At 37.8% G+C, this 13,235-nt stretch overlaps 1 protein-coding gene across 2 annotated transcripts in view; it reads right to left on the bottom strand.

The window, feature by feature from the left end:
• The window catches only part of LOC142160960 (alpha-2-macroglobulin-like protein 1), a 224,636-nt gene extending 222,681 nt beyond the window's left edge, over nucleotides 1-1,955 (bottom strand). For both annotated transcript variants that reach the window (XM_075216100.1, XM_075216099.1), the window contains exon 1: nucleotides 1,849-1,955. In XM_075216100.1, the coding sequence (XP_075072201.1) occupies nucleotides 1,849-1,916 (68 nt within the window). In that variant the 5' untranslated portion in view covers nucleotides 1,917-1,955. The remainder of the gene's footprint in view (nucleotides 1-1,848) is intronic.
• Nucleotides 1,956-13,235: the final 11,280 nt, after the last annotated feature.

Genomic DNA, 13,235 nt, shown 5'->3' with positions numbered 1-13,235 from the left:
AAACGTGGACTGAAGCTAAATGCAGCAGAAATTAATTTATGTATGTCCAATTTGTTTTTTATTTCTGCAATAATTGAGTTTGAAAGTAAACGACTGTAAATATAAGTTGTCAATGTGACTATTCAGCTGTAGGGGCAGTTTTTTCCACAGCATGGAAACATCTGCATCTTGTCCTTTTATTAAAAAACACAAACATTAAAACCAGAAAAAAACTTTATTTATATAGTTGACCCTGACAGTAGATAGGTGTATTTATTAGACATATTGCCAACAGTCCTTGGTATTAAGAAATAAAACTTTTCTGTTGGCACATTATGAATTTATTATGTGAACTTGTGTGCCTAGTTTTGGACCATATAAATGGATTAGCACTGTACAATGCAGTGGATTAAATAAAGAAGAAAATTAGCATACTGTGATTTACAGACTTGATCAGACATACATACATTGCGGTGTTATATATATATATATATATATATATATATATATATATATATATAGCATACTTGCCTACTCTTTCGGAATTCCCGGGAGGCTCCCGAATTTTGGGGAGTCCTCACGGACTCCCGGAAGAGTAGGCAAAGCTCCCACATTTGGCGAAATTCAAGGCATTGAATGGAAGAGGCGGGGCTTATTTGCGTCATTACGCTCCGCCCTCTCCATTCAATGCCGTGAATTTCGGCTTTTTATAGTGGGGGTGGGGCTATTGTGACGCCCTCCTCCTACTCCATGTCACATGACTTGAGTTGGCATGTATGATATATAGATATGTGCATTTTAGTAATATACCAAAAATTTGAAAACTATTACACAAAAAGGTGATGACAAAATGAAAAAGCTCAAATCCAGAGAATACATTTTTGTAAGTTTATTTCAGAGTGATTGAAGGCCAAGATTATTTGAAGGAGTTGGGGGGATAAAAGTGCACCTTGGTTAGTGTGGGTAAAGTGCACATATGCCCATAGTTTTGTACATGAGGAATAAAAATAATTGTATTGTGTGCAGGACAAGATTATTTTAATGATCTGGGGAGAGTAGAGAAGGCGCTTCTAGGTAAGTATTTACCAAGCACAACTCTTTCCTCCCTACAAAAAGGATTTTTCTGAGTGTTCAATGGTGCCAGAAGCCAAACATCTTTTTATATTTTAAACTGAAGACATCTTATACCTTCTTTCTGCACATTTACAGAAAAGCTAGATGCATTTCTAACAATGTAATAAAAATATCCCTTATCTAAACTGAGCAGCATTTTAGAAGAAACACATAAATTAACAAAAGGGAGTGGTCCTAAAGTGGTAGTAGGTTGGACTTTATAGTGACCTTTTCATTTTTTCCAGCCCAGACATTTTCAGATGGAACCTCAAACCCGCTAATGTAGATATATCACCACTACATTAATGCGGGTTATATATTAGTGGGAGGTTCCATTCACAAGGCAATGGCCGGGCACCTAGAAAGGCTATTATGCACACTTGTGCAGGTAAACACATAATATGTGTATACATTTGTTGTAGATTATAAGTGAGTCTTAAAGTGTCTGGAGGAAGTGACCATTAAGATGTGGGAAGAGTGATGTGCCCTTATAGTTATACTGTGCAAAACAGTGAGCACATAAACATCTAAAATATATGTGCTGCCCATGATCACTTCTCTGGTTTGCACAGTAAATGATAATTCATAATAATGTGGTGTCAGTACCTGGCCAATATTACTTTATCTAAACAGGGCATCATTCAGGGGGAAAGGTAATATATTATTAAAGATGTAATACCTTCATGAATTATACATATATATAACTGACATTGTATTCTATAATACAAAAGATACATTTCCAAGAATAACTCTTACGGTTCTGATGCTGATATAAATGATGAGCTGTAGATGGCCAGGCAGAGGGTCACCAGGAGAAGCTGCATGTTGGGTCACAAGTCACCTCCACCGAAATTGTGTTTCTGCTGTGTTATATATTATCTGCTGCCCCCCTCCTGGCTGAAGATATTTGAGGACATTAAACTTCTGTGGAAGCCTCTTGGCTGAATAACAGGATTTCAGCACTAACCCATGACCTCTTATCTTCTGTGTAGGCTGTGTTAATGGATGAGGGCCATAGTACACATACAATGCAGTGTAAGCTCTTTTTTCTAGATGTTTTACTTTGAAATAGTTTCAGATAATATGAAACACAGAGTAAGAATTGTGGCACAACCATTAGTGACAAAACTCATGTAACAAAATATATTATTGTGTGAACTAATCCATACAAGTCAATGCTCAATCTAAATAAAAATAATAAAAAAAAAAATCCAAATTGATGTAGTAAAGAGATATTCAAGGTTATCTGGCAGGAAAGTCTTCAATTGTGTGTCCCAGATGTAAGTAAAAAAACACAATAATGTGATCTTGTTTGATAAAAAAACAATATCACATTATTGCGATATTGGCAATATAATGTTTAAAGATAGATATCAGATTTTGTTCTACTACATTAAAACCAGTCATCATTATCAAGATGATGATGATGATAAAATAGGTTGTAAATTTATCATGCTACAGCTCAAAGTGGAGATGTTGCCTATGGCAGCCAATCAGATTCTAGTTATTATTTATTTAGTGCATTCTACAAAATGATAACTAGAATCTGATTGGTTGCTATAGGCAATATCTCCACTTTTTCAAAGTTAATATTCAATTCATTTTGTCCCTCAATCAATAAATAATGATTTCCCAAATATTTTAAATGTCAATGGTGCTTTCTGTTATGTTCTGAATAGCAAAATAGCTCAAACAGCATGCAGTTTGATCAATCTCGACACTCAAAACCACTGCTTTTATTTTGGCCATTTGGATGACGGCTTTTGCAAACCCCAGCTTGGTAAATCCGGTGCAAAGTATGTTCATCATGGTTAAAATTGGGATGACAATTTAAAAAGTAATGGTTTTGAAAAAAAGGGCAATTCTGGCCAATTTAATGCCATTTTGGGCTTTAGTAAAACCACCAAAAAAAAAAAATCGCCAAACACCGGCGGTGTCACCAAACAGCTCTTTAGTAAATCTAGCCCTTGATGTGCTTCATGTTACTTGACGTCCTCACTCAGACCTCCCTGATTTTAACGCATGCGTGCACTAGTAGAACTACAAGTGCCAGCACACCAATGTCTGCCAAGGCATGCTGGTGCTTGTAGAACTACAACCACTGGCATCCAGAGTCCTCAGCACTCTGTACTGCCACATACAAATACAGCAAAAAACACACACCATTAGCCTGTAGAGTGTGGAGCTCCAAAGTGACTAACAGGCCAGGACTCCTATTAGTAACTAAAAAATACAGAGCGGTTTCGCCAGAAAGTGAGTATACCCAATTATGATTTAGTTGCAATGAATTTCATTGATACAATGAGGTTCATTGATACATTTTATCAATGAACCTCATTAATACAGTGAGGATTATTGCAGCTAGACCCCCACATGGGTTTTAGCTGCAACTAAACAATCAAAGCACTCTATCCAGAGGGACACATCCTTGTGACCAACACAGCACTGGAAATTGGAGCCGTTTACCTGCCCTCATGTCATGGGATACACATTGATAAGTATCCTCTAATTAATTCTTTGAAGCCCTTATTCTATGTTTTAACAAGCATTGTATGTATGTTGGCTCTACCTTCATACCCACAATGGAAAAAAGATCATGTAAAGTGTAGTGTCAGGATCTGCCTTTGCTTTTACTAAAGCATTGCTTCAGCATTTTGTGCTTTGTCTTGGCAGCTGCTTTGTCATTTACGCTTTGTCTTGGCAGCTGCTGCTATCGTGTCTTGCCTTTTTTCTCACTACAAGGGTTTAACCTGCTGCACCTGCTAATTATCTCCACCTGTTCTCTCCTTATTTATGCCTGCCTCCTTCAGTTCCCCTTTGCTGATCATTGATGTTCCTGATTTCCTTGCTCTCATTTGTTACTCCTGCTACGTCTCCTGTTCCCTGGGACTACTGGAAGCTGCTAGCTGACATCCTGGTTTCTTTCCACTCAGCCTGTTCACCTGCACCAGCTCTATTCTTTGTTGTTACCTGCTTTCAGCCTCACCCAGAGATCCATTCTTCAATATTTGTAGTATTCGGTTTGTACCATTTTTTGCACTATCTGGATGATATCTGCTCAATAAATGTTATATGCTTTTTACCATACTCCGGGCTCCAAAGCTGTCATTTCCAGCTTTGATCATAGAAGTGAGACTGGGTTGATGAGTATTTGGTATATATGCTTAAGACACCTGCCTTCCCCTAATAGGAACTCACTGAATTATTCTAAGTGTCCATCAATTTTCTCCATACAACTGTCAGGCATGTTGCTAAGTGGCCACACTTAGGAGTTAATATTGAATACCATTAAGGTCTTTGCTACAGTACAAATAGAGTGCAATCTACAACCCTATGTTTCACAATTTAATATCTTCCAGCTACAACACTAATAGAAAAAGTGTTGATTAATGACCAAATTCTGACATATATACTCTTATGGTTTAACAACTCTGATGTGCCACCCCCATCTTAATAGACATATGAACTTGTATGGAATTCATATTCTGCTATAGGGACAGGTAGGACAGTGGTCAGCTCCATTCCAACAGCTCTTCAGGCTGTAAAGCTAAGGCAACAATCAACATGATTTAGTTTGGTTTTACTGTAGGCAGGCTCAGGTGGGAAATTGCTAGAATCTCAAATCTTGGGGTACATTATCAGATTTTGATGAGTGAATTGTGAGACGAACATGCTTCAGCCATATTTTTACTGGCAGGCTGGAATGCTTGATCCATTCAACAGGACTGTGTGACTGCCTATATTGCTCTCTCCTAGCCAGTAATACAATATCGCAGATAAATGGAACAGTGGGAGGAGTGGTATACTGAAGAATAGAATATATGCTAGATTCAAGCAACTTTTTGTAACTGACAATGCAGATTGTTACCTTATATTGTTATAAAAGTTCATGTCTAATGTATATATTATTACCTTTATTTATAAGGCACCACAAAAGGTAAACAGCTCCATACATGACATTTACAGTTGTATACAATACACAGATAGCCACAATCCATAAAACCTTACACAATATATAAAAAACAAAATGATACAAAGACCAGACATCTACTATATTAAAAATATACACAGACAACTTGGTAATGCAGATCACGCTAATTAGTGAGTTAGAGTGGTGGTAATGTCCAACGAAAGTATGCCTACTCAAGAAAATAGGGCTTGTAGGAGAACATGAGGAAAGAGGGCCCTACATCCTAAAAGGAAGGGGAATACACAAATAGGGAGGCACTGAGTGGGGGAGTGGAGGTGCTAGTTAATGCAAAGGAGTTAGGAGGAGAGTTAATAAATTTGAAAAAAAGATATGACTTTTAAGGGCATGCCTGAAGCCTGGGAGAGTAGACACTAATATTATAGGAAGCGGGAGATCATTCCACAGGTAGATAGCCACCTGGGTGAAGTTCTGGAGGTGGGATTGCGAAAAGGTAATCACTGTGGAAGTGAGGCAGTGGTTGGCAGAGCAGAGGTTGCAGGAAGGAATGGACAGAAAAATTTAAGATAGACTGAAAAGGGTGAAGGCGGGAGTTGGTTAGGCCAGAGGGTAGATGGTTACAGTAATCAAGGCAAGAGATTAAAATGGTGTGAAAAGAGTTTTGAAGGTGCAGGTTGTAGGATTTGGAGAGAGACTGAATGCGAGATCTGAAGGAAAGGGAGGAGTTGCGGATAATCCCTAGGCAGAAGACTTAAGGGATAGTGAAGAGGGTAGTGTTATCAACAGAAAGATAGAAGGGGGAAGAGAAAGAATGGGGGAAGTCAATGATTTCAGTCTTTGAAATATTATCTTTAAGAAATCCCTGGGACATCCAAAATAAGATGGTTGAGAGACAGCAGGGTACATGAGACATAAAGGAAAGGTCAAGGTCAGGTAAGGAAATATAGATTTGGGTGTAATCAGCATATAGATGCTACTGGAGGTGAACAAGTCATGGCAGGGAGGGTTATACATAAGGTTGATTTCCCAAGAAGAAACTAAGTAAGATTTTCAACCTAAAAAGCCTGTCGCCAGATGTTCTAAATGTGGACTTGAGCTTAATACTTTTCTATAGCTTTATATGGTCTTTAATCCAAGATGTGAGTCTTTATATGTCACCTATCTACAGATTAACTGCGGTTATTATATATCTATGTTTGTTATGTATTTCTACATTGATCTCCGGCAAAATGGCTCCTCAAATGATGGACAAGTAAAGACTATTATTCTCTCACCCACTACCATTATTATGCTAAAGATGAGCCAATGGCTGTGATTATTTGCACAGTGAATACTTCTTGATTGGCCAAGAACTTCTGCACCCAATTTAACCTATGACTGAACACTATGTGTGCATTTAAATACTTTAAATGGCCTTCATTCTTCCTCTTTTGTAACTTTGACATCCCTGAGGAAGCCCATACCGGGCAAAATGCGTATGTTTAACTGCTGCCTTGAGCAATAATTATTTTTTACATTCACCTACACTTTCCACGAGTGTGCCTTGTGATGGTGTACCTCTGGTACTCCATCACAAGGTCAGCAGACCAAAAGGAATGAAACCGCTTACCTTTGGGCTTGGAAGTGGCTACAGGTAGAAACAGATGCTTACTCCAGTAGCCTGAGCAATGAATATTTCCAAAGCCTGACCAAACAAAACCGAACCATCATAAAGGAAGGTTCCAAAGCTCTTTTGGACTCAACATCAGCTTTCCAAGATTTGAGCCACAGAGTACGTCTGGCTGCAATAGCCAAAGAGGGAGTATGTGAAAACCCCTGACCAGCGCCTATGACAGCATCCCCTAAGAATTCAGCAGCCTCTTTAGTATGAACCGCCAAGGGAAACAATTCAGTTCAAGGTGAGCCTGCCTGAATACCTTCGCTCAGGGCAAGAGTCCATTTTTCCACAGCCTTAATGACACATTCTGCTGCCATAATGGGACGTAGAGACGCCCCCAACGCTAAGTAAATAGATTTTAGGATCCCTTTACATTTTTTGTAAGTGTTGTCCTTGATAAAGCAAAACTAATTTTCAAAGTCTTCTAAAGTAAGTATGAAGTCTTTATTGCATTCACATCAGATGTGGACACCTCTCAAGCAGAGAGAAGTGTGTCATTGTACAGACAAGTACAGGCTTTCATACATTTTAACAGCATCTGTTAGACCATGTGAAGATCTATACTCTTATTTACAGTAGGCTAATATGGTAAAGAAGTTTCTATTAAACCTCTTCTACCTTGAGATAAAGAAACCACATAAACCAACATTGTTATAATTGTTGGGATCGCAAATCTCACTTCACTTTATTTAGCTCTCTCATTGTTCTTTAAACCTATCGGTAAATAAGATTGTCCCTCTGCACTAAGAATACATCTGTTCAAACCATGTGAACCTTTGACCCCTTTCAGCTGAATTCTGAAAAGAACAGAATTAGACACATAAAACATAAGACTATTGTATTGCTTAATTGAAGAATTATTAACCATAAAGAGTCAATATTGTGTCAATCAGGTTGGCTTCCATATCATCCTTTAAACAAGCAACACTTGGCAAGGGAATGACTGTGGACTTTGATAAATGTGCAATGGGAGCATCAATACTAGGATGTTTCTCCCAAGATGCCATCTCTGATTCAGAAAAGGGATAATTAAGTGAATACCGCCTAGGTATTAAAAACTTACTATTCGGTTTAAGTCTTGCTTCACCACAATTTTCAAGTAATTGGGTAGAAGGAGGAAATAACACTTTTCTTCTCTTAACTCTCTTGAACATGGATACCTGTGCGGGCTCCTGTTCCTCATCTGAGATATTTAGAACCTGCCTTACTACTAATATCAGGTCCCCAATTCCCTGTCTGATAGAGGAGTCCTCCTCTACAAAGGATAAATCCTAGTAATCAGAGTAATCTTGAAAATCACAATCCTCCAGGGAGGATGGGTCCATATCAGAATCCCCTATATCCTGAGGAAGGGAATGACCCAGGCGTTTATGCCATCTGCCCACAGCAGAGGATTGCAAGATCTTCTCTAAGGAAGATGATACTCTAACTAAACCCTGGGCCAATCTTTCCAAGTTTTGCATCCAGGGAGGCTTCCGAGAAACCCCTGCAGTGGTGAGCAGTAACTGAGATGTCTCTCCCGTGTGAAGGACTTCAGAGGATTGTTTGCCCTGGGCGGAAGAGCTAAAGATATCAGAACCTACTGTCCCCAAATGTGGATTGTCTCGCTAAATTTCAGCAATGGACTGCGCCAGTTCTTTGGCCCAGGCTGGTTCCACCATACCAACAAAGTAAACTCTTAGGGCAAAAATGGGTAAGGGGACAGAAACTACTGCATGGGGTCTGCCTCCCCGTCACATCAACTGATACAAACAAGAAAAAAATGCAGTAGATTTACTTAGTCCTCCATAAATCAGTGAATGCAATGTGGATAGTCTAGATTTTTAATAAACAACATAAAATGTTTAAAATACATAAAGCTCATAGATACATGCAGCTATAGGTTCTTACTTCAGATACAAGGAAACTCATACATTAGGTGCACCTATGTAGATTCATTAGTTCCCAATCTGTATCATTTATATATGGTCATAGACCAAAAGCGTTGAAAAAATTGTTCATATGGGCTCCCAAAAACCTGAATACTTTTCATGGCGGTTTTTTTGTCTTAATTTATAGGAATAAAATAATTGTTAGAGACAAATCAGGTTCTCTTTCCTTTAGTGTTAAACAGATTAAATTGACGATATATTATGGGTTGTTTATTTTCTCCAGATTCTGGAGAGGTTTAATGAGAATACAAGATTGACACAAATGTACTATTCAACCTCATGTTGCTATTTATGTAACTTTTTTAAAACAGTTTCTGTTACCAATTTGTTACAAATTAAGATACAAGCAATGAACTCTGAATGCTAAATGGAAGAATATTACTAAAAGATAAAATAGAAAACTATTACATAGGTCATCAGAGCTGACCATCCACCAGGCATTTTTGTTTGACACCTGAAACAACTTTGGACTTGAAACCTGTCCCTCTTTCTGACATAATGTAAGAGAAAAAGAGATAGATATGAGAGACATACTGTATAACAGTCTACATTCAGAAAGGTCTAACAGTATCTGCACCCCAATTCATTGTCTGCAAGCGGGTGCAAGCAGACTATGTAAAATATTTAACACTATATGGGGCATATTCAATTCTCTGCGGTTTCCGCCGTGGAAAAACTATTACTGGTATTACGGTAATAGTAAGACGGATTTCAGCGAGAAAAGTACCGTAATAACAGTATTTATGCACACTATTACCGTACTGATGGTAATAGTGTGCGCGGCGCGTTACTTTTAGCAGTAACGCCAAGAATTGAATATGCCCCTATATATCTATTATGGAGATGCTCGGGCTCAGATTACTGAAAACCGAGCCCACCCAAACTTAGGGGATCCGACTAGGCTCACAAGCTGGCTCGATACTTTTGCGTGTCTTCGGATCTGAATCGAGGCAAAACATCATTGTTGCGTTGTCGGATCTCGCGGGTTTTGTATTCCAAAAGTACCTCCCTCCCCAGGAGATCCAGCACCATTGCTCACACAGAAACAGGGGTAGCAGTGTTTTTGTCACTCTCCATTCTCCAGTGCCATTGCTCAGTGCCGTTGCTCATACAGAAACAGGAGGGGTAGCTGTGTTCTTCTCACTTGACAAAAATTGACTGTAAATGACTGTAAATTAATGTTATTGAGATTAGTAATAATGTAGGAACAAAAAAAGAGCCAAATTATGCGATTTAAAAAAAAAAAAAAAAAAGCTATGAGAAAAAAATAAGGATCCAAAACCAAAACCAAAACACGGGGGCCAGTGAACATCTGTAATATATTATATATATATATATATATATATATATATATATATATTATAATGTAAAAATAACAGAGCGCCACATAGTGTATTACCAACAACAATATTAAGTTGAAAAATAGGGAGTACCAAAATAGATTCCCTATAGTGATGATGGTAAATTCCAAAGTGCAAATAGTATAGGGAAACCACAATATTAAGTGCAATAAGTTAATTCCCAAGTGAGATCACCCTTGATAAGCGATTCTGCGTACCAGATAGAGAACTTAACAAGCTCAAACTTGAAGCAGGTGGTATTGCAGAATCAGCTATGACATAGAAGGACCACTCCTCAGCGGGGCAATCATTTACAGATGGATCCTCAGAGCATAGATATAATAAAAAGACTAAAATAGTGTAATACTGTAAAACACTAATTTTAATAAAACAGTAAGTATCCCACTTACATGAAATAGCAAGGCAAATGCACATAAAGGTTTCTTTCAATAATATTCATCTGGCAAAACATATCATCTTGTGGAGTTAAAGTGTAAAGTTCTTACTGTGATCCCACAGCCGCTTAGCTGGAAATAAGTACATCCAGTGTCCACAGAGTATCCAGATGAACAAATGAATCCTCAACGCGTTTCATCCATAGGATTAAAGGACTTCATCAGGAGAAAAAGTACAACAAAATAAATGCAATACCGGAGCCACACTTTATACCCGTTGGCGCCATGTCTGGACTCGCATCCAGAGTCACGCTGCGTCCACCCACGCTAGCGTAATGACGCGTAGGAAAGCGCTCCGTCGGCCAGCACATGCGCAATAGGCAATCTATGGCTCTTCAATGTAAAACGGGACATCTGGACACAAATAAAGTGCATGATACCAAATAATCAGCAGCATATGGCTGCATACCCGTGAAAAACACCATTACATGATAATAAAAATAAAAGTAAATACATATAAACATATATAAAAGATATAAAAGAGAGAGCACCGAGGACATGCGCAGTGCATCTACAATATAAAAATGGTTAGAATATGTTCTGTAATACATAATATACAATAGGAGTATAAGGGATATTCATTAATGACCACACATGGAAGAAGGACTCCATAAACAATTAAGGTATCCAACATATAGTCTAGTAGAGTGATGAGGGGTAAAATGCCACTTGTCCTAAGAATATAAACTATAACCCCTAATAATAAATAAGGACATATGTATATATTGTAACAAAAGGAGGCATTTAGCTGGCAATATGCAGAGAAAGCAGGGAAGTAGAGTAAAACATTTGTGCAGTAATGCACCTAGATTGAATATAAAGACCTATGTATGAAAAGCAATAGCTTAAGTTTGGTTTAACTTACATGACTTGAAATCCTCCCCCAGCCTTAGCTTGATGGACAGGTGACACACCCACCTTCTCTTTAAAAGGAAACGCCCATCACTGGCTCTGTAATTCAGACACACCCTGTCTGTTTGCTGAGAGGAAGGATTTCAAGTCATGTAAGTTAAACCAAACTTAAACTATTGCTTTTCATACATTTAAAACCTAACTAAGGTAAAATGTAAACATTTATGAAAATGAAGGGTTTGGTCCTAAACAAGTAGCAAATAGACCTTTTAAGTGAAGTTTTCACTCTTTACAAACTAGAAATGTAGGTGCACCCCTTTTACAGAGGTGATTTCAGAGGCTGTGGATTGGGCAAGCATCTCAAAATGTGCATGGTGAAAAATTAGGCACACTTGTGCAAATAGAAGCAGTATGTGTCTACATTTTTTTAGCTTCTTAAAAAATCTTAAATTTTCTGCAGAAAGTGACCTTGACAATGAAGAATAGGGATGCACATCTATAATTGAAATTTGCACAAAAATAAGCACTTTTTTCAATTTCAGACAGTCTTTTTTTATATATAAGAAATTCCAGGGGGGGTATTCAATTGTTCCTCCGGGCGCCGCCGGAACGAGCGCGTTAAAACTATTACCGTTTATACTGTAAACTTGCGCGTAAAAAACGTTAATACGGTAGTTTACTTGCTGAATTTCATCTCGCAGCTCAGGGAACTGCGAGATGAAATTCAGCGAGTAATTACCATTTTAACGGTAATAGTTATAACGCGCTCGTTCCGGCGGCGCCCGGAGAAACAATTGAATACGCCCCCAGGAGCTTAATTTTAAGGCATATTATTTACTTGTCCAGTTATTTTTCAATACTCACTCTCAGATAGTTTACTATGCGATTTTATTGCAAGATATTGCCAAAGAATTTACATCATCACATGCAGGTTGATGAACTCTGATTTTGTAATATTGAGAAAGCTAATCTGGATGATGTGTTGTCCATTTAAACAAAACCTCAGCATGTTGTAATTTAGATTTGTATCTATTTGTGTATAAAAGTGAATGACCAGAGAAAATCTTGGCATGTTGTTGTTCAGTTTCTTATTTACTTGTTTATAAAAGCAAATGGCCATTTGCTCATGTTTGATACAATACAAATTAGAAAAACCCTTTTCAAATTTGTAAAAAGAAAAACACCTACAGTGTGAATGCTTAACTAACCAGTGCTTGCCTCAATTGCCAGCTGCTGTACATATACCATATTAAGAAATAATAATAATAATAATAATAACATCCTTTTTTTCTAAAGCACCAACATATTATGATATTATGCAGCACTGTGCATTGATTTGATCATGATACAAATAAAGAACATGCAATGATATTAAACTGAAGTTATAGATGGTCCTGCCCAAATGAGAATACAATCTAAGAGGTGAGAGAACACTTAACAACTTAATACATAAGATAGCAGAATAACAATTGTAGCTATTGTTGGGGAATGTGTGTTTGGCCTCTGTAAGGCAGAAGCAGTATCGGCCATTAATATTAAAGCCACCACTAGCAGTTGAAATTTTTGTTCATCTACTAGAGTTGTAGTATAGTTGGAATGAAGAAAGATAGTACAAGGTATTAATTTTAAGACAGCTGCTGGCAGCCAATGCTGTCCCTTACCATTTATCTAAACTAAATCTCCTTCCTCTTCTGTATCTGGAAAAATAGGACTAGCTATGAGCCTAGTATTTTTTTTTGCCATCAAGCTTGCTCCTGGACACATAGCCAGGACACTTGTTCTCCACAGCTGCAGAAGTTGTGGCGGCAGTTGCTGACAATAAGGAAGTTGGATATATTACTAAAGGAGGAACACAGATGGGAACAGCAACCAAATTGTAATTTTTCATTGACTTCAAAAGACACTACATGTCCTGATATACTATAGTTTAGTGACATATCTATTATTGTCACGCTGTATTTGTTTTTATCAGTAATCCCT

This window comes from Mixophyes fleayi, chromosome 6 (genome assembly GCF_038048845.1).
Source record: "Mixophyes fleayi isolate aMixFle1 chromosome 6, aMixFle1.hap1, whole genome shotgun sequence".
Classification (NCBI taxonomy): domain Eukaryota; kingdom Metazoa; phylum Chordata; class Amphibia; order Anura; family Limnodynastidae; genus Mixophyes; species Mixophyes fleayi.
Note: the sequence above shows the minus strand (reverse complement) of the source record. Positions and strands in the feature narration are given on the sequence as shown.